The following is a 21,683-nucleotide window of genomic DNA, read 5'->3' on the forward strand; positions in this document are numbered from 1 at the left end:
CTTCCATTGTCTAGACTTATAGTTCCTTTTCCAACAATATTGGCTGTAGCATTATCTCCAAAACTCACAGTTCCTCCATCTATCTTCTTCAATTTGAGAAATATACTCTTGTCACCAGTCATGTGACATGAACAACCATTGTCTACACACCATTGTTCTCCATCATCTTGAGCATGTAAGGCAGTTTGTTTCAACATGGATCTCTCTTTTCTATTTTCTTTCTTCTTTCTTCATACTTCTAAATTCTTCTCCTTTTGTTCCACAAGGTTATCTTACTTTGGGGGTTCTACAAAGACATGTGACTGGATTTCTATATCGCACCTTTTGGTGATTGGTCTTTAACAATGATTAGTTTGTTTGTATATAACTAAGTTCCACCTTTGTCTTTCATGAATCGCTGCTTTGGAGTAATTAATATTTGTTTGCTATTAAAATTAAAAACGATGACTTCTTCTTCAATCACCAATTGGCAATTAAAAACGATGTCTTCTTTGTAACGAGTAATGAGGATATCGGCAATGAAACCTTTTAATTGCTCCTCACAATCTAATGCCTTGAAAAACATTGCCCCTTTAGGGACATTGCTATAACATTGATTAATGGTCTATTTTTGCAAGCTTTCCATCCATCAAAAATGATGGACATGCCTGTTTCCGGCTATGTATCTTTGATCACTCTTAACGATGTCTCTATTGAAGCTTTCTCTTTCGCTAATAACATGGTTCACACTTTTTCATACACAAGACTAGCATATAACGAGGTGTATTGCAAAGGGTATTCACCATCTCCTGCCAATAAGGTGTTCTAACAATGTTGAAAGGAAGCCCATTGCCATAAATGCAAAGAGTAATGCTTTGATCCACAATCTCTTTGATTTCATTTTTGAAGGCCCTGTCCGATGTTCCTCTTTTTTGTGTAACCGAAACATTCTCTGTTTCAGAAGATGTTGGAATTGACCTAAAAGGATGTGGGCCAGCTGGTTGTGTCAAGCCACTACTACTAGGAGGTCTCTTTGAGCTTTTCTTGGCAAGAGGATGATCATTAGTCTTTGATTTGTTGCTTCTCATGTCGGCATCCTCTTGTTCTTTTATACAAGCCATTATTAGATCATGTAGCAGCCCTTTGCAATTTGGTCCTCGACAAGCTTTTATTTTGTGTCCATGGATGGCACGTAAGTGAGCTTTAACTCAATAATAGGATCTCGTATGCTCTTTTTTGCAATGATTACACAGCCAAAGATAACTCCCACCACTAGACATTTGTTTAATCTTTTTTGTATATCGCATAAGAGGTGATGCTGCATCAATTCTAAAAGGACTCTCTTCATTTTGGCCTCAAACTACTGAACTAGAACTTCCTGTTCCAGACATTAGGCATGAACCTAAAATGGAAAACATTATTGAATTTTTTTTTTAAAATGGCATTATAATCCCTTATTATATATAAAAAGTTCATAAAAAAATTCAAAACTCAAAATTTTTTTTTTTAAACTTGAAAAATCTTGAAAAAATTATTGAAAACTTGAAAACAAAATGAAAATTTACTCACCTTAGATGGCTATATCTTCCTTCTCCAACGATTCCTAAGCCTTTGGTGTTTGTCTTACTCCTCTTTAGCCTTCACCTTCAAAAAAACATGAATTGACTTTCAAAACCCAATAATGGCAGCCTGGAGGGAAAAAATGGTGAGAATGGTGATTCGTGTTGATGAAATGAGTTGCAATGAGCAAATAAGAGAAACTTAGGGCGAAAATATGCATTGGGGGGCATTTATTAATATTAAATTGCCTTTTTTTGGTTTGTTTTTTTACTGTTTTGGGCCCCTCCACTGACGGGTATGCCTAGGTACATCCCGGGTTCGCCTCGAGTATTGCCTGGGCGGTACCTTTGGTGAACCCAAGGCTGCATCGGGACTGAACCCAGATTGCGTCCGTACCCATTTCCACACTCCAGGAGTTGAACCCGGTAACAGAGAAAAAAACCATAGCGGTGTTGGGAAATGCTAGGTCTAAGTGTGTTTGATCTGTAGGCTCTCTGATATAGTTATCCCAGTCATAAATAGTGAACCCGTCAATTAAGTGCTTCAAAGCACTATGGAGGTTTCCTCCGTCCTAGCAACACTGCCCCATCTTTCTTAAGGCTAATCATTTACCAATGCACTACAGAATCAAATGAATGGAAGGCTTTCTATTGCCAAAAAATTAAAATTCCTGTGCTTCCTATATATCATGAGGTATGGGGAAGCTAAACTTTGTTTTGACAACTGTCAGAACACAATTTTACCTTAGGGGAATTCTTGTCAAAACTAGCTTCAACCCTCAGCAACCCACTACATTCACCAATATCTGATCAACCTAGATTCCATCAAGAGCAAGGTGAGAGCATAAGACTACTTATTGGTAGTAAGCAGTAATCCACTATATTCTAGGCTTGAAATTTATTTGTAGAAAAAAAACAAAATTACTATGGAGATTTGAGCATGTAGAAAATAAAGCAAAACTGCAAACTGCTGGTCTTTATACCTATATGTTGGATGAAATGAAACATTTTATAGTTTTATACCATATTAATTATTGCTGTTCTCCAAACTGCTGTAGCTACCACGAGACATTCACCCACATGGACATAGCAATACAATAAATCAAAGTAACATAACACAGATTTGACGACATAGGTAGCACTACTGTTTTTTTATTAAAAGGCTTTGGCTTCAAACTCGCCAAACTTATGATAAGGCAGAGGCTAGGGATAAGATTTAGAGAGTAATTATCTAAAAGAAATAGTCGATTTAAGAGAAGGTTAAATAATTAATTTTTTAATAATAGTTAATCAATAAAACATATCTACTGCATATAGAACTTTACTATTAATATAAATAATATGCCAATAAGTGAACATTAATTAATGCATTATTCACAAATTATTACAATCAATATCTATGGATTAGTATGGTAATCATCCACAGATTATATGGTTATACAAGTGCAGCTTAAAACCATATAATTAGATACACTAACATTACAGAGGCAAAATATGACTTAACGCTAAAATCGTGACGTCTAGAAAAGCATCATAATGCCCAACAATTTGGTTTTTGCTGCAACTGGTTTTCAAAAATAGCATTTATCGTGATGGCATCATGTCGTAGTCTTTTGTTATGATGATTATGGTCACAATGGATTTTCTTTAGAGTCTTTGTTTTTCTGTCTGTTATATCCACTTCCCTTGAGATCTAAATTTGGGATTTTCTTTGCGGCAGGCGAATGCAGGAACAAAAGCAACAAGGTCGCTTTTGGCGTCGTACAAATTGATTTGATTAATTTCATGATTACATTCGCTACAGAAAAGTTACCATCCTACCATGGATTGAAATCAAATAGGGAATGTTCAAGGTTCTTAGATCTGATAATTTTATTGAGACGTTAAATAGAAAGCAGCTTTTGTTAACTGGTATTTTTTAATTTCCCTCCTTTTTTTTAAACATCATTCTTTTGAGGATGGTAGGAAGAGGGCATGTTCTGGAATATTACGGACTATTTAATATTTATAACTGTATCATCATTGGAAAAATATAATCAAGTTGTCTTATTCCTTGTGTCTCTGAAGTTGGTAGTGGTTACGATTTTGACAGCCCAACCCTCCCTTGAAGACGTATCGATGAATTTAATTGTCAGTTTTGTGTTGAACCTAATGTTACTATGTTACTGTTCCACTTCTTTAGTAACTAGCAAACTGGGAAATCTGTCAAGAATGGTTTGCTTATTGTTATTAAAGTTAATCCCTTTTAAAAAAAATAACTTTAATGTTGATTTTGTTTAGCTACAAAAACTTTAAATGTTATTCTGACATGTAAAATTTCAGTTATCTGCCAAATTGCAACGCACAAAAGAATATAGTTTCAGACACAACATGCCGACAGGGATGAGAAGTTAACACTATCAACTAGAAAAGAGAACCATGATACGATATAATGCAGTTTTGTGGTGTTTGGGGCCTATTATGGAAAAGTGCCATTTGGATTTATATACGAATACTTGATTATTCTAAATTTATTTATACTTCTTGTGATAAATGGAGTTATAATGTTGTGAATCATCTAGATAACATCAAATGCTATGGTCACCCCCATATATATATATACATATAAAAGAGAGAACCGAACCCAATTTTATTATATCAAAGAACTGAATGTTGAACTCTCAAGACTCACTATTTATATTTGACCAATTAGAAATCAAACAAAGTGATTTTTAAGTGTAATAGCACACAATCAAATAAATATTCAAATATTCTACTCTGAACTTTTTAATCTGGTAAAAACTGTTCTCTTTGACATGTCATATTCATTGGCACTCAAAACAACCATAAATGTATTTAACTATCAAGCTTCTGGCTAGCTGAAATAATTTATTACTGAGTTGAATTGGTAAAAATAGTGAACTTAGTTCTCCTGTCATGCACTCACTTTGGGAGAACCGTTGCCTAATATGAGCCTCCATCAGCACTCACATAGGCCACAACATGTATTAAAATAATTGTACCACATATGAAACGTTATTAAAGGATATGCACGCCTGCTTTTGTAGTACGATTGAACATAATTGTCCTCAATTTTATTTTTCCTTTTAACCCTTCACATTTTAAAGAAGAAATATAGCAAAACTAATTGAAGATTTAATTTAAATATTTGTAAGAACACTCGAGGCAGAGTAGCAATATGATGGGCGAACTTTCAGTTAATATCAATTTTTCACTTCTATGAGTATCCACTTTGAGACAAAGTTTTAGGTGAGACCCTTAAAAATTATAGGGTTTTATAAATTATTTGTCATGAACATTTATTAAATGTCACATCCCACGTAGTACATGTCAAGCAGTGTAGAATTGTACCATTTGGGTAGGTAAAAGGAGCGTCGTGTCATAAATATGCCATGGACGCTACATAAAGTTATTGGGGTTGCAAGAGGACAACGTTGCATTCTCACCATTTCAGCCAATTTTACATGACAAGAGGAGACAAGTTAATTGCAAAGTTTGGGTGCTTGAGAGGAAAATAAAACAAAGATGGATGGTGCTTGTGCAGGCACCACATAAATGTATGGGCATCCATTAGTGCTAAACGACATTAAGCAATACCACTTCAGACAATAAAGTAATGGGATTCCTACATGAAAACTAGTCAGCCAAGCACCTTGACAACAAGTAGTTATAACCCTTATGAGGCAACCATTAAACTATCTTGCTTTCATGATATTGTTATTACTTTTTATACCTTTGAAATTCATTTTTGCACTATTTAATGTTTTTAAATACTAAACCTAAATTTGTCTTTTCAACCAATTTTAGAAGTGCTCAAAAAGTTAGATTTGAGTACTGTTTTTTAATGCCCTCAAGGTTACTACGTTGGGTAGAGTGTCCTTTGGGACAAGGTAAGGTGGGGTGGATAAGTATATTGATCATTCCAGCCTGGGGAGACCATGCCATAAATATTCATGGGGGATTTTCTTAGTCAAACCCTCCCTTTCAAGATGTGCAAGTGGAGTAGCTGGATATCATTTGACATGGTGTACACATGTTGGAACACATGCAATGCATTACCTTACAGTAATTTGTGAAAGGAGATGGTTGAAGAGATTAGTGTGGTACCATTTGTCCCCATCCTTTTAGATGTGGATGTGGTGCTCCCATATAATTGTTCTTTTGGGTTATGGAAGATTAGTTTATCATTTTTGAAAAAGTATTTGACAATTTAGAAAGGAGAACTTAAGATATGGTTGTGTGCCCTAGTTTTCTTATGGTTGCAAGTTTTTTTTTTGCTTGAATGAAGAGCCTTGGGAGTGCGGATGCAAGCTTAAACAAGGAAGAATATTCTTCCATTCCAACAAGATTCATTTGAAGGAGATGGTTGAAGAGATTAGTGTGGTACATTATGTCCCCATCCTTTTAGATGCCCATATGATTGTTCTTTTTGGGTTATGGAAGGTTAATTCACTATTTTTGAAAAAGTATTTGACGATTTAGAAAAGAGAACTTGAGATATGGTTGTGTGCCTTGTAGTTTTCTTATGGTTGTGAGTTTATTTGCTTGAAATTGAGAACCTTGGGAGTGTGGATGTAAGCTTAAACAAGGAAGAAGATTCCTCCATTTCAACAAAATTCGTTTGAAGAGGTAATTCATATTTCTCTTTATTATATTCTCCTTTTTGAAAATGAATGTGTAAGTAGGGAATAAGTTTATTATTTGTGCAATAGTGTTCTCTTTTCCATGCCCGAATTTGGGTTTTGTGTTTGTATAGTTGATATCAATCCCTTTCCATTATACATTTTTTTTCGTGCATTCTTGTGAAATGAATTTTTTTTGTAAGTACCCATTTCCTTGTTTTTCTTGCTTGTTTTAACCTATTCTTAGATGGTTGTCTTAGCTTAGGCTACATGGATGAGTCATTGTATGGAATAATGGCACCATATTTGTAGGGTGGAGAGAATTATCTCAATTGACTTTGTTGTAATTATTTCTTACCATAACTACCTTTAAGTTAAATACAAGAATAAAGGAAAACCACACCTACTTATTTCATTTTCGGTTATTCTTGTGGAGATGAATTTTCAAATTATTAATTTTATTTCCTTGAAGAGTTTAAATAATAAATGTTTTTCTTTATGAGAAGAAAATTGAGTTAAAAATAAGAATATTAAAAATGCATTTTTGGGACTAGCTAATTGGATGAGCAAGAAAGTAGTGAAATTTATTATGGATCCTATATGCTAACCCTTTCATTGTTTTTTAGAGAATTATTCCCTTACGTTATCAATAAATCAATGTAAAAAATGGTTGAGTCAAAACAAAACATAATAATGTTAGGTCATGGTTTCATACGATAACATATCTAGTTCAACTACAAAATGAGTGGCATGGGTTGTTCCATGCAAATTTTTAAATTATGTATAAGGAATAATATATGATGTGATCTTATTTCAGTTCAATTACTACATTTTAGGGATTGAAATTATGCTATGAAGAAATGGGGACAAGAGGTGGGGAATGGGGGGCGTAGGGGATGGGGTGTTATTATGTAGCCACTGCATAGTGAAAAAAATTACACGGTTTCATACATTTTCTTTCCATTTTTTTTTTTTGGCATTCCCTTCTTTCACTTCTTACACATCCTTCTAGATTTTACCTCAAGTTTTTTCTTTATTGATGTGATTCATCTTTATACTCAAAACTATATATTCTTTTTTGGAATAATTTTTGTAACACTTTGTTTTAATCATTGTTGGTGATATCATTTTTATTTTGGGTGCTACTCATACTTGCTTGTTTATTATGAACATGGTTTGATAAAAAACCATATTCACTAAAAGGAATTCAGAGTTATGTGATATACAATATCCAATTACATTAATCAATCGCACACACCCACATGATTTGGTTTATATGTTTTTGTATTCTTTTTTGTATGTAAATATTATTGTATAGGAAAATAAATAAATATACATTGTTATTACCCCTCACAAGTCACTATTGTTGGATTTATTGTCACCAAGAGTTTTTGGTTGGAAAATCTATTCGTTTTTCAAATGAGTGATATCATGACATTTGTGCTTTCTACTAATTTCCAAATGATACATCAAACAAATTATCCATTCCTTACTAAGAAAATTATGAGAATCCTCACATAAGACATCTTTGAAAAATTTACTTTGTAATAATGAATTTTTACCATTGATAAAGACTTCTTCATATACCTTTAACATATGTGCCCATTTTTAAAAAAGATACATGCCATGCAATTAATATGGCTGTCTACATTGTTGATATGGTTGTCTACATCCTTGATATATTAATCTTAGGCCTTGCACAAGATGCTTGCACAACTTTTACTCATTGTGTTCTTTTTTCCGAAGCATTGCACACTTGAATTTTTTCCATAATTTGTGGTTCTACCATTAATCACCATGATCCTTATATTTAAACTTGTAGATCATGTGTTTTTGAAATAAGTTCTTTCATGCTATAATAAGGTTGAGAAGATTGTGGTATAACTATTGCACCGACTTTATAATTAGTAATATGATTGCTAGTCTCAAGGATGGAAATTTCCTTGTTGAAATGTTGTAGGATGCTAGTAAGTTCCTATTTGTATTAAAAATCAAACTTTGGTAGACTTTACATATTTTTTAATAAATCAAGAATTTCTCTAAAGAACTTATTTTATCAAAGACTGAAAGACTCTAATATGATCAAATCAAAATGTATTATGGGAAGGTTCCTTTTTAGAGAGTTATGATGGATACTCAATGTAATTTGGAGGTGGGTACAAAGCCAATTTATATGGGTATTTTCCACTATGATTGTTGAAACCCAAATTCATGTTCAACAATAATATTAAATTTTCAATGATATTAACCCGTTAATGGGTCTTTGAGGGCTAATCCTCCTGAAGCAACAACAATTCCTACTACCTGGTTACCACCGGAATCGGGTTGGAATAAGGCCAACTTTGATGGCGCATCACAAGATAATCCAGGACCATCAAGTGCGGGATGTGTTGCCAAGGATTGCAAGGGGGTGATACTAGCTAGATGTGCACAACGTCTACCTCAAGGCACATACAATGAAGAGGAGGTGAAAGTCGCTTCACGGGCAATTTAGGTAGGGAAAATATTAGGGGTTGAGAGGATTCATCTAGAGGGTGACTCTCAAACCATAACGCAGGCTTTAATTCGAGGCGAGTCTTAGAATTGGAGGATTGATAAGGAGGTTAAGTGGATTAGAAGCATCCTCAATGATTTTCAAAGTTTCGTAATCTCCCATACTTTAAGAGAAGGGAATAAAGAAGCAGATGAAAGTGCCAACCGAGCTTTCGATCTTAAAGTTTCATAAAGTCAAGTGGGAGGTAATTACTCCCAACAGTTAGAAATTGTATTTTCATTCCTGCCAACTTAAACGGTAAGATTGCCATGGAAAAACGGGTGAGCAAGAGACATTAATGCGAAGGACAGGAAGATGACCAGCATGGATGCGAGTTGATACGATGTCACCTCAACTTGACATGGATTGTGGCAGCAGTTTCAAACTGGGAAGGCAAGGCAAAAAGGTGGCGGCGTTATTCACCTACCCGCACAAGTGGATGAAGACATCATCTCCCATATTAACTCCGGCTCCAAAACGGACCTTTCGTACGTTGTGTTAGCGACAGGTTAGTCAATCGCAGCCGTTAATTGCAAAATCGACGGTGTAAAATGCGCGACGTGTTAGTCAATCCGTACTATCATTTTGGAGCCAGAATAGACGCGTCCCCTCAAGACAACAATGCATTAATTGTCCTCGATAGAATGCGAAGCTGGTGGGGATAGCTTCTTTGGCAAGCCACACACAAAAGCTAAATAATCCAGAAGACAATGAGTATGTACTCTCATAAACAAATCCTTGACGAACGGAAAGCGAAGTCGGAAGCATGGAGCCAAACTTCTCCCTCAGAGCTTCACGACCGATGATGGCGTTTTGGGGTCTGTTTTCAGATGAGAGGTTGTCCATCATTTTCCTCTTCGAAGAACAGACTTTTCTTATGCGTGTGAAGATAGTGTTGGGTGATGAATACATGCGGGGGGAGTTCAAGTATCAGACGAACATCGAAGTTGCCTCCATGTTCGCCGCTTGGTGTCTGGAACTAGAGAGTAAAGACCAGTGGTTAATCGAGGGTGTGTGCGAGAAGAATGGTGTGGCGGCATGGATGTTTCCTTCGCATGACCAGAGATGGTGCGGGATTTGTGTGCTCGAATGGTGCATGGTCATATTCAAGTGACTTCAAACCCCCATTGCGCCCATACTTCTTTTGGAGCGCTAATTGTATCAAGGAGGCCAGACGCGCTGCTGCACAAATAGGCTTACACGGTGTCAAGAAATTTCTGAGGTCGTGGGAGATGCAAGAGTTGAGGATGGGGATGTCGAAGTGGGGAGGCATGGAGTCCAAACCCTCCCAATCGGGAAGCTCCACACCAACCAAGCGTAAGAGGGGCCGACCAAGAAAGGTGAGGAAAAGGAAGACTAAGCACACGTTGTGGATTGGTTTTCCTCTCGAGGAACACGACAACGACATTGAGGATGAGGAAGAAGATACAGAGCAGGCCGAGGCGTCCAGTGGGAAAGGCAAGCAAATAATCTCTGCTCCATGAATATGGAGCTTCTTCTGTTCTAAGCACATTTTGTTTATATCTATTTTGTGTTTAAAACCATGTAAATCTGGATCCATGCTATGGGGAGGGTAGTAATGTGTGATAGGATATAGCTGCTTTAGATAGAACAAACATTGTTGATGATGCATAGATACTTTCGAAGCTTTTTTTGAAAACTCAAAGGTGTATTTTTTGTGATTTAAGTAATACAATCCTATTTACTAATAAAAAAATAAAATTCCAATGATATTAAGAATAGGTGTAGGTATTGTAAGTTTTGCATCTTTAAAAATAATAAAATAATTTATAAATATTTAAAAAATAATTTATGAATATTTAAAAAAATAAAATTGAACAATGACGTTTACATAAAATGAGCTAAGCAACCACACAAGGTTATGAGTGTATAAGTACATTTACATATAGTCTACATTAAATGCTGAAAATTGAAATTATTATTTTTTATATATAAAATTCCTATACATATTTTTATCTTCTATTTTAAATGTAATTTTATTTCATATCACTAAATATATAAAAATATAATTTTATGAAATGAAAAAATACAAAAAATAAATATATGAAAAAATATGATGTTAATTGAAGTATTAAAAATCTAATTTATACAAATGAACTAATTTTTTAAAATCATATAGTAGAGAGGGAGGGTGTGGCCCATATAGGGAGGTTGTAGCCCCATCGTAGGGTTTGGTCTCTCAAAAATATTTAATCGTATTGACTTTGGTGTGCTTCATGACCACCATATGTTTTCTCCATTCCTCAAATAAATCTCTACATAGTAACTGCCATATTTCAACTTCTCACAAATATATAACCTATAATAAAAAGAATGTTCAATTTTATTTTGAGACTTTTAGAATATTGGTTGGAGTTATAATACGAATCTAGGGCTTTTCTATTTATTAAAGTGATTCCAATATTATATGTTTATAATACAATATCTTCTTATGTTTATAGTATTTATAATTTATATCATATATGTAATATGAAAATGGATTCTATATGTAGAAGTTGATGATACAACCATAGGAGCCAAAAATCATTTGCAAGAAAAACCCCTGTCACACAAAAGAGACCAAACAGAGATAATATGCTAACAACCCGAGAATTCTATATTATTGCATACTGAATTGATCGAGATACAATATTGGAGATTCAAATACAATGAATGAATGAATGAATGAATGAATGAATGAATGAATGAAACCCTAAAGGCTAGATTAAATTAGCATGCACCAAGTGTCACAATCATGGTGAATGAGACAACTTAAGGTATTTTGGCCTAATTTAATAAAATGAAAAAGCACTTAAGTTTAGCTTACTTGAAAAAGTAATTAAAGGACCTAATTAATAAATAATTAGATAAATGTTCTAATTACTCCAACACTACATATATTTTTTGATATGTAAATGTGGCTAAAGGGGCCACACCCATAGTACAAAGGTGGGCTTTACAAAAACAATAAGCACCATACAAAATGAGGGGCCAAATGCAAAAGACAATCACACATTGACAACATCTACCTGTAGACCTCTAAAATTAATTAAATTAAATATTTAATTAATTTATCCTTACTACATAATTAATTAATTTAATTATATTATTTCCCCTTATTCTTCTCATAACTAATTAAATTAAATTAAACTTGTCACTATAGTCCAATAATTGATTTATCAACTCTTCGGACATGTAGTGTCGCGGTTTAAACACTTCGTTGGTGAAGCAACCACCAAGGTTCAAATCCCTACTGGGCCATTGTGCTCGCAAGGCCTTGTGCCTTCACTGGGCCATTGTGCTCGCGGATTTGAACAAGTGAAGTGTGGGGATGAGGTCCCCCGTTTGTGGCCTCACTGGTTCATAGCTCCAGGTGAAAAGTGTTCACGTGGAGTCGGAGGGCATGTCGTGCCAGCGTCATCGGTCACGTTAGAAAGTTTACCAGGGATAGTTTTAAAAAATAAAATAAAAAAAATATTTGATTTATCAAATAAATCAATTATTCCCATTCTTCTAAAGTCATCCAATTAATTAATTCCTCTAAAATTCCCTTTAGTTAATTATTTCAAATTAATTAACTAAATCATGTGATTCCTACAAATCGCTTTCCTCTAATCATCACTTAAGCTAATTAATTCTTCTAGAAGCCTACTTATCATTATTTCCTCCACTCATTCTCTCTCCTCTTGTCAAATCCTCCTAAATTTCCCACTTGTCTTCTAATTCATCACTAAACGACTTAATCTGGGCCTTCTTAATCATTTTCCACAATCCTAATCATCACGATTAGAGCAAAGTCAACCATTTGTCATAAATGGCTTTCCCCTCTTACCTTCCAAACCTTAAATGCACCAACTTTGGTCATTTCAAGGATTTCAAATTTGCTCTCCTCCCCATGCACTCTCCTCTTCCCAAGGAATTTTTAATTCCTTTTCTCTCTCCATTCTTCTATGCACCTCATTATTTGGGAATTTTTAATTCCCTTGTCCTCCCCCAAGGAATTTGCATTTCCTTTTCGCCTTCCTAATGTACTTGGTGATCTCTTCCCCATGTACATTGTGGAGTGTGGAGACAAGAAATGCCTTTATGGAAAATCTCTTGGTCTCCACATCATGTCCTCTCAATCCACTTCATCCATTTCTTTCAATCTTGGCCTTCCATTTCAAATCAATCTTTGATCGTCCATTCTTCCCCTCTCAATTCTATAATTGGGGTCTCTTCCCTTTCATTATCATCCCATATCCATGTAATCTTATGTTGCTAGTATAGCTTTTGAATCATATCCTTTGCATCATCACTATAGTCAATTTAGTCATCCATTGTCATCTATTTGCAATATTATCTCATCCATCCACCAATAGTATCACTTGTGTTGTTATGAGTGGAGAGGAATCCACAATCTTACAAGGAGCTTATCCAAACAAGTTGAAGAGGGGTGCATCTTCAACTTCACCAAAAGCTCAATCCGAAGGAGAAGACAAGATTTCAAGGTATAATGGTTTATATTTGAGTGTTTGAATGTTTCATGCTTTTATTTACTAACCATTGCATTTGGAATTTTGTTTCTCTTCACTACCCAACTTTCTAACTTAGTATACATACCTTACTTAGTGGACATCTCCTTAGTTTCCTTGTCATTCTCAATCTCCATTATAATGGCTAGAGGCCAGTCTCCCAACATGTTTTTCCCAAAGTTGATCACCTCATTTGGGGATCCTATTCGCCGTGCTTCTTGTTGATACCTTTCCTCCACATCTATTCTTGTCACCTATATGAGGAATGAAATCGATGAACTATTTTAATGCATAGTGTGTTTGAATAACAACCTCCTTGTGGTGAGAGATAGACCCCCACCACTACCATCTCCAAGAAACACACCACGTCTATGCAAACAGACACAAACAAACCTCTCCATTAGATTCCTCGTGCTCGATTTATCTTCTCTTTTTTCCATCAACTGACATAAAGATCGAGGTGATATTAGAGTTCACTCGATATTTATAGGTTGAGTTAAGGTATGCATTGCCCAAGACTAGTTTGATCATCTATAGGGTTTGTGCCTCTTCAAATATGAAGATATTTTGTAGCTTGTTCTATGTGATCTTTCCTTGTAATGCCATTTGCCTCTCCTTAGAGATGAAAAACATTTTGGTCCTCATAATGGAATGATTTCATTTCTTTCCATTTCTTGGGTAAATAAATTGCCAACCTTAAGCACATGTGGTATGGCTGCCAACATTAACTTCGCTAATACTTGTGCCTTGTTTTCCTTTAATGGCTTTTCCCTTTGACTATCCTTCCTATTAGAGCATTTTAGCTAGATTTATCCTTTTTTTTTAATGTAGAGTTATGCTTTTCTAGCTTAAGTTTACTTAGTGATACTTTAGCTTTATGTGGCTCCTTTATTCTTTACTTTATTTCTCCTAATTATAGATTAGGGTATCTCTTTCTTTTTATAAAGGAAGTCATTATGCATTGTATTCTTCTTTTTTTATATTTTCTTTTGATGAATATAACATAACTTTCTTGTTGCTCCCTTTTGTGGAAGGTGTTCTTGTTTGCTATTTGATCTTGCGAGCTTGTGTTGCAAAATGCAACCTGGTGTTAGAGCTCAATCTTTACTTCTAACATGGTATTAGAGCTCAATATTTACTTAAAACACTTCCATCCTCTAATTCTATGTTGATTTCATGCCAAATATCTTTCAAATTTACCCTAGCATAATTATCTATCATGTTGATCACCCAGTTTTTCAAGTGATGTACCACGTGGTTATTTTCTCAGTACACATTGATGCTAAGGAAATGGATGTTAGTGCATATCAATCATGAATTTATTTATATCATTCCCAACCATAAGAAAACGAACTCCAACCATTTCAAAACATATCAAGAAATATTAGCAAATAAACAATTGAGGAAACTGAACAACTAAATGAACATAATACTTCCCCATGTACTTTCAATGCCTTTTGCTCTTCCTTGTCCTTGTCCTCTCCAAGATCGTGCTTCTATGAATGTTGCTCTCAACTTGAGCACCCATATAAGGATGGCAACTGAAGATTGGGAGATGGTTGATGATAGTGAAGTTTTGAATGAAGATCTAAAATGGAGTTTTGGATATCCAGTAGCAATTCCAACTAGTGGAAGAGCTAAGACGTGATACCAATCCTTTCTGCAAAATCATTCAAATCCTAACTAAAATAACAATGAATATGGATAATTCGAGTCTATGTGTCTCCCTCAACAATGAAGGAAAGAGTTCTATTTATAGAGAAAATGGGAAAATGGAGGGTTGAGATTGATTTGTCTTAAGAAGGGTTAGTATTGCTTGAGGATTCCATGATCCTCAATCCATGTGCTCTTCCTCAAGCAATCACATGTTGACAAGTGTGAACAAGGGAAGACTTGAGAGGGAATGGACAAAGCCTTAAAGGCTTGAGAAGACATGAAGTAAGTCATCAATTGCTGATTTGATGGGTTTGAGCTTCCCAGGGTTGGAGGAATGTGCAAGAGTTAAATGGGGGGTTAGAATGGTCAAAGCCTTTGAGGCTTGAGGGTTACCATGGATGGTTAAGTTACAGGGAAAATCTTTTAACTAATGGTTGGGAGAATGTGCAAAGGTTTTAATGGGTTTTATGATAGTCAAAGCCCATGTGGGTTTTCTTGTGGAAGGGAGAAGGCATTGAAAGATTTGTAAGAGCCTTAATGGTTGCAAGGTGAATCCTTCCTTAATCATATGGATTATGAATGTGCAAATAATTAGGGTGTGATTAAGTTAATGATTAAGGGGAGGGTTAGTGTGCAACTTGCATTTTCTAGAAAATGCAAGTGGGTGAGGGGATTTAAATTAAATAAAGTAATTATTTAAATAAATGCATGTGGGAGGATAAAGTAATTTAAATAAATATTAATTTATTTAAATGTAAGAGGGGATAAAGGGATTTCAATAAATATTAATTTATTTAAATGTGAGAGATGGGGTTTTAAGATCAATTAATCAAATATGTTTTGCTTATTTAATTAATAGTTAGAATATGGTTAAGTGAGTTAAATCAAATAAATCAAATAATTTATTTAATTAATAGAACATAGCTATGGTGAATTAATTAAATATTAATTTAATTAATAGTTGAACAAAGGTTAAATAATCAAATAAATGCCAAATATCTATTTAATTAAGTGGACATAAATGAGTTTCTACATTTGCCTCTTTGAGACGGTGTTGTTTATTGCATCATTTCAAAGAAAAAAAAAGCATGGTACATGCTTCAATGTGCGTTAGGTTGGTGTTTAGGTAAATGCCCCCTTGAGAGATTGGGCGAAAAAAGAAATTGAGAATTTAGATGATCTCTTAAAAATTTCCATGAAAGTTAGGCATTGTAGAATGTAGGATTTTGGATTGAATGGTGAAGGAACGAGTGAAAAAGGATGAGCTGGGTATGAATGGCGAGCGGTAGAGGATTGGGGGAAGCTAGTAAGTACCTTTACCCTAGGTCATGTAGGGGATATTGTGCAAATGAAGTGCATCTGGTTGATATTGTACAATTGATCAATATAGTCTTGGTGCAATTGTTTGGATAGTCTGGTGGAATTGTGTGAATTGCCCCAGTTTTAGTCAAAGCATGACAATTGATGTTAGTTGGTCACTTGAATAGGATAAATCTTGAGTAATTGATTCAAAATGACCTATTGAAACTTAGACAGTTGATGTAATTGCCTGATGAAGTCAAGGTAATTGAGTCGAATTACCTGTTGAGACTTAGACAATTGATGTAATTGTTCGTTTTGACTGTGTTTGATTGGTTGACCAATTGGCAGTTTGGTTGAAATGACTAACACAATAACTTGTTTTTCTTAAAGGATGATCTAGATGACACAAGCCATGCAACCTCCCTTTTAGAGGTGGACTACAATGTACTTGGTGTGACTGGTGTGTGGTGCATGATATAGGGTATTTGGTGAGGATAACCTAGATATGGAGGGTGAGGAGGGAGGGGGTTAGAAGTTGCGGAGGACCTAGAACCCAGTCCTTGTGCTTGAGGTTTCCTTTTGAATAGGATTGAATAGAGTATCAATTGTCATAACCATGATGTATGAATGATATGCAACAATATGATTCTTGGATGGATGCAATGCAATAAAATGCAATGGTAGGGTATGTTATATGAAATGAAATGGATGGATCTTGTGCCTTTCATAGTGCTTCTTTCATCATTGAGATTATTTGGTACTAATCTTGACTGAGGTATTGGAAACAAAGGTTGAGTGTTACACCTGTAAATAGACATATTGTAGACAAGGAATATTCTCCTCCATTCTGGTTCATATACGTATGGTCTAGGTATACGTTGTAGTCAATAAGCCATAGTGTTCCATGACTATATATTTGCATAGGATCTTGTAGCTTAGTGAACTTCCCATGTAGACACCATTAGTATTTGCCTCAGAACTTCATTGGAACAATCCATAGACAGAAAATAAAGAAAAGGTACCATGAACCATCTTGGCCACTCTAATCATTTGTCGATATCCTTGAGTAGAATAGGAACACGATATAAATTAGTAAAAGACAATAGTACTAACAACAGTTGAACAACAAAATAATCTTCTTGCCCAAATATGCGTCACCGTGTCTTGTTTTAAGGAAGGATGCATCCTTGTTAAGATGGTTGTTTGATGTTGAGCCTGGGAATTTGACAGTTTGTGGAATAATTGATAGTTTGTGATTTGCAGGCTCAATTTGTTTTTGCATTTGATTGAATGTTTGTGTGAACAAGAATCAATCTATGGTAATGTTTTCGATTCATTTTTGTGATGTGTTTGGATTTTTGCGTAAAGTAGTTTTGCGAACTAGTGATATTTAGGATCCACTCCTATTGTCATGTCAAGGAAATTTGCCCCTAGTTAGGTGTTGAGTACTAAGTGCGATGGTGGGACTGTCAGACAAAGATTAATGATAGATCAATATCAATCCAAGGTAAGTATGGAGTGTTGTGGGTGATAGTATTTGGTCAATGTGAGCCTGAAAGACGATGGAGAAAAGCTTTTATCCATGGCGCATGTTTGCTAGGTTTTCACAATTGTACTTGTCCAAGGAGCCACCAGAGTGGTTTTCACCGTTTGGACAAATGATTTCTCTCTTTTTTTTTTCAAAATTTTGGTACTTTTTCCTGGGTTTTTTCTGAATGTTTTTTGTATTTTTGAAATATGTATGAGCTTGTTGCTCTGAGTGACAATGTATGGAACTTATTGAGATGCATGATGTTGATTGGATTTGATAGGGGTTTCCCCTTTGATGTGCCAACTGATATGCACCTGACCCAAAGTCTGCAGTAACTACATAGGGACCTAGCTAGTTAGATTCAAATTTTCCTCTCTTTTCCTTGTCTGGCTAGTTGTGAGGATTTTCTTTGAGAACAAGATCACCAACTTCAAATGCTCTAGTCTTGACTCTGTGATTGTATATTTTTCTCATGCACTACTGATATGCTTTAAGGTGGTTGAAGGCATCTTGGTGCTTCTAATCTAAAAATTCCAAATCTTGAATAGGTGAGACTTAGTATTCCTCATCATTGCTTAGATTGTGTAGTGATACCCGTAAGGATGGTAACTCAACCTAAATAGGTAAGATAGATTATGTTCCATAAACAAGTGAATATGGTGTTGCACCTATAGGGGTTTGAATGCTAGTTCGGTATGCCCATAGTGCAGGATTCAAACGGATGTGGCAATCACAATCGACATCATTGACCATTTTCTTTAGGATTCTTAGGATATTCTTGTGTGAAGCTTCCACTTGGCTATTGCCTTGTGGATAATATGGGGTGGAGAAATGGTGCTGGATAAGAAGTTGTTTACAAAGTTTTTGGACATCTTGGTTTTTGATAGGAAGACCGTTATTTGTGACAATGGACATGGAAACATTGTACTAGCATATGATGTAATTTAGGATAAAGGATGCAATTTTCCTACTGGTGACTTGTGTTAATGGAATGAATTCTATCCATTTTGTGAAGTACTTAGTGACAGTGATAATGAATTTATGGCCACCTAATGATGATTTATGGATTTTACCCACAAGGTCGAGTCCCCATTGATAGTTATATTTCTTGTGTTGATGAATGTATTAGGTGTCTGTGAACTTGGCATTTCTTGAAATTTTTGACAAAATAATAAGTGTCTTTCACCATTGAAGGCCAATTTTTTTTTGTAAAGCTTCTAACAAGGCTTGGCTCCTAACAGGGCGAACTTCAGAAGAGTTCAGAATAATTGTGGGTATTCATCCCCACCGTGGTTTTTCCCATTTGGGTTTCCATGTCAAAAATCATTGTGTCAAGTGGTGAATGGTTTTTGTGGTTATGTTTTGATATGGTTAATTTGTTTAACTGGTGAAGTCACTTAGATATGTTAAGATGATCGAAAGTGATCTGAAATTTGCTTTTACTCATGTTAGTAAAGTGGTTTGATGTTTTTGGTTAAATGGTTTGAGAGTTTCAGATCTGTTACACTATTATTTTGTTATGCTAGTCAACTGGTAAACTTGACAGTGTAGTTGCAGTTTGTAGTTGAGTGTTTGAACCAGTTAGTTTAGTGATTGATTTATGAGTTGGGTTTTGAGTTTGGTGAAAGTTAAGTTTGTTTTCTATCTACTGATTCACCCCCCCTCTCAGTAGTTTTACGGATCCTTATTGATTCATAATATCATCAATTGGTATCAGAGAAATCATCTGCACATTGTACAAGACAACCTCGACCGCTCCTTGTTCACCGCTCATCGAATCCTATAACTCGTCACACAGTTTCCACTTCATGCTATACACTCACTCATTCCCAAGATAAAACAGTTATCTCTACGCACCAAAACCACTTTGAAACTCATCACGTGCATCATGCATACGTGGCATAATCATCTCTGATCACCATTCGATCATATATCAACACAACCGATTCACCAAGCTCCATTGGTTAGGGTTTGACATATCAACAGTTAGGGTTACCGGTTGATCTCACTTCTTCAATAGTAATATCGATTTCCTTCACTTGTTCAATTACCGGTTGCATAAAAATTCCATTACTGGTTACAATTGACATCAATGACAACACTTAGGTTCATCAATGTAATCTTCATGAAATGCCAACAATTCTTGTTTGAAGCTTCCACTTGACCATTGCCTTGTGGATAATATGGGGTGGAGAAACAATGCTGGATAAGAAGTTTTTTACAAAGTTTGTGGATATCTTGGTTTTTGATAGGAAGACCGTTATTTGTGACAATGGAGATGGAAACACTGTACTAGCATATGATATAATTTAGGATAAAGGATGCAATTTGCCTCCTGGTGACTTGTGTTAATGGAACAACTTCTATCCATTTTGTGAAGTACTTAGTGGTAGTAATGAATGTATGGCTACCTAATGATGATGGATGGATTTTTACCCACAAGGTCGAGTCCCCATTGACAGTTATAGTTCTTGTGTTGATGCATGTATCAGGTGTCCTGAACTTGGAATTTCTTGAACTTTTTGACAAAATAATAAGTGTTTCTCCATTGAAGGCCAGGAGTACCTTGTTCTCATGAGCCTTTTAGCCAAGGAAGGGTCACTAGTGTTAGGGTTTCAAGCAGATCCGAAGCAAATATGAACTAACAATTATATGCAGATTTAAATACAAAAGATAAAGAAATAAAACAGGACATAGATAACACAGAGATTTAACGTGGTTCACCCAGAATGGGTTACGTCCACCATACACAGCCGTCCAATCTTTCCTATTATCCAGCAAAAATAGTACATCAACCTTACAATGCCTTAAGCATCCCAGTCGCTTATAACATGCGTTTTTAGGGCAACAAACAAAGTCGGCCTTTTTAGGGTTTTATTACAATGTTGATTTTCATCAACGAAAAACGGCAATTTTTTTTTTCTCGGGGGCTATCGCCCTTGAACCCCCACTTTTCTCTGGGGTTGCCACCCTCGAACCCCTGCCCGGGGCCCGGCTCGGCCTTAGACCCCGACGAGGATACGTGCAGAGTGTACAGTACTTTGCTGATCAGTCACCACATTTCAACAATCTCCCACTTGGAGACTGATCAGGCTCCACACTGAAGAATCTCCCACTTGGAGACTGATACTTACACAACACCACTGTACATACAACATCCGCTGGATAAAACACTAGGACTTAACTGGTATAAATTCCACAATTATCAATCAAGAAGACCAACAGAAACTGATGAAGAAATCAGCTTCTCCTGTGGAACTGCCTTTGTGAACATATCGGCAGGATTCTCACTTGTGTGAATCTTCTCAAGCCATAACTGACCCTCCTCCAAAACAGTCCAGATGAAGTGGTACCTGAACTGAATGTGCTTTGTCCTTGAATGAAAAGCTGAGTTCTTTGCAAGATGAATGACACTCTGGCTATCAGTATACAATGGGCTATCCTCTTGTGTCTAACCCAATTCTTTCAGAAAACATTGCAACCAAATCATCTCCTTGCTGGCTTCTGTAGCAGCAACATACTCAGCTTCAGTGGTTGAAAGTGCAACAACCTTTTGCAGCCTAGAAATCCAACTGACTGCAGTTCCCCCTATAGTAAAAACATATCCTGTAGTACTCCTTCATGAATCAATATCACCCGCCAGATTAGAGTCAACAAATCCACTCAGAGTAGCATTAGATCCTTTGAAACATAATGTCTTCGTAGTAGTTCTGTTCAAATACTGAAGAATCCATTTCACAGCATTCCAATGTTCCATACCCGGATTACTCATAAACCTGCTCACAACTCCCACTGCATGTGCAATATCTGGCCTTGTGCATACCATTGCATACATCAGACTGCCAACAGCTGATGAATACGGGATGTTAGACATTTTATTAACCTCTTCCTGTGCCTTTGGGCACATCTCCTTAGTCAATTTGAAATGACTAGCCAAAGGTGTACTAACTGCTTTTGCATCCTGCATGTTAAATCTTTTCAACACCT

At 35.7% G+C, this 21,683-nt stretch overlaps 1 protein-coding gene across 1 annotated transcript in view; it reads left to right on the forward strand.

Annotated features, from left to right (window-relative positions):
• LOC131075593 (mitochondrial import inner membrane translocase subunit TIM50) overlaps positions 1–3,598 on the forward strand; it is a 120,499-nt gene extending 116,901 nt beyond the window's left edge. The window contains exon 11 of the mRNA XM_059221755.1: positions 3,259–3,598. Coding sequence (XP_059077738.1) covers positions 3,259–3,310 — 52 coding nt within the window. The 3' untranslated portion in view covers positions 3,311–3,598. The remainder of the gene's footprint in view (positions 1–3,258) is intronic.
• Positions 3,599–21,683: the final 18,085 nt, after the last annotated feature.

This window comes from Cryptomeria japonica, chromosome 5 (assembly GCF_030272615.1).
Source record: "Cryptomeria japonica chromosome 5, Sugi_1.0, whole genome shotgun sequence".
Classification (NCBI taxonomy): Eukaryota; Viridiplantae; Streptophyta; class Pinopsida; order Cupressales; family Cupressaceae; genus Cryptomeria; species Cryptomeria japonica.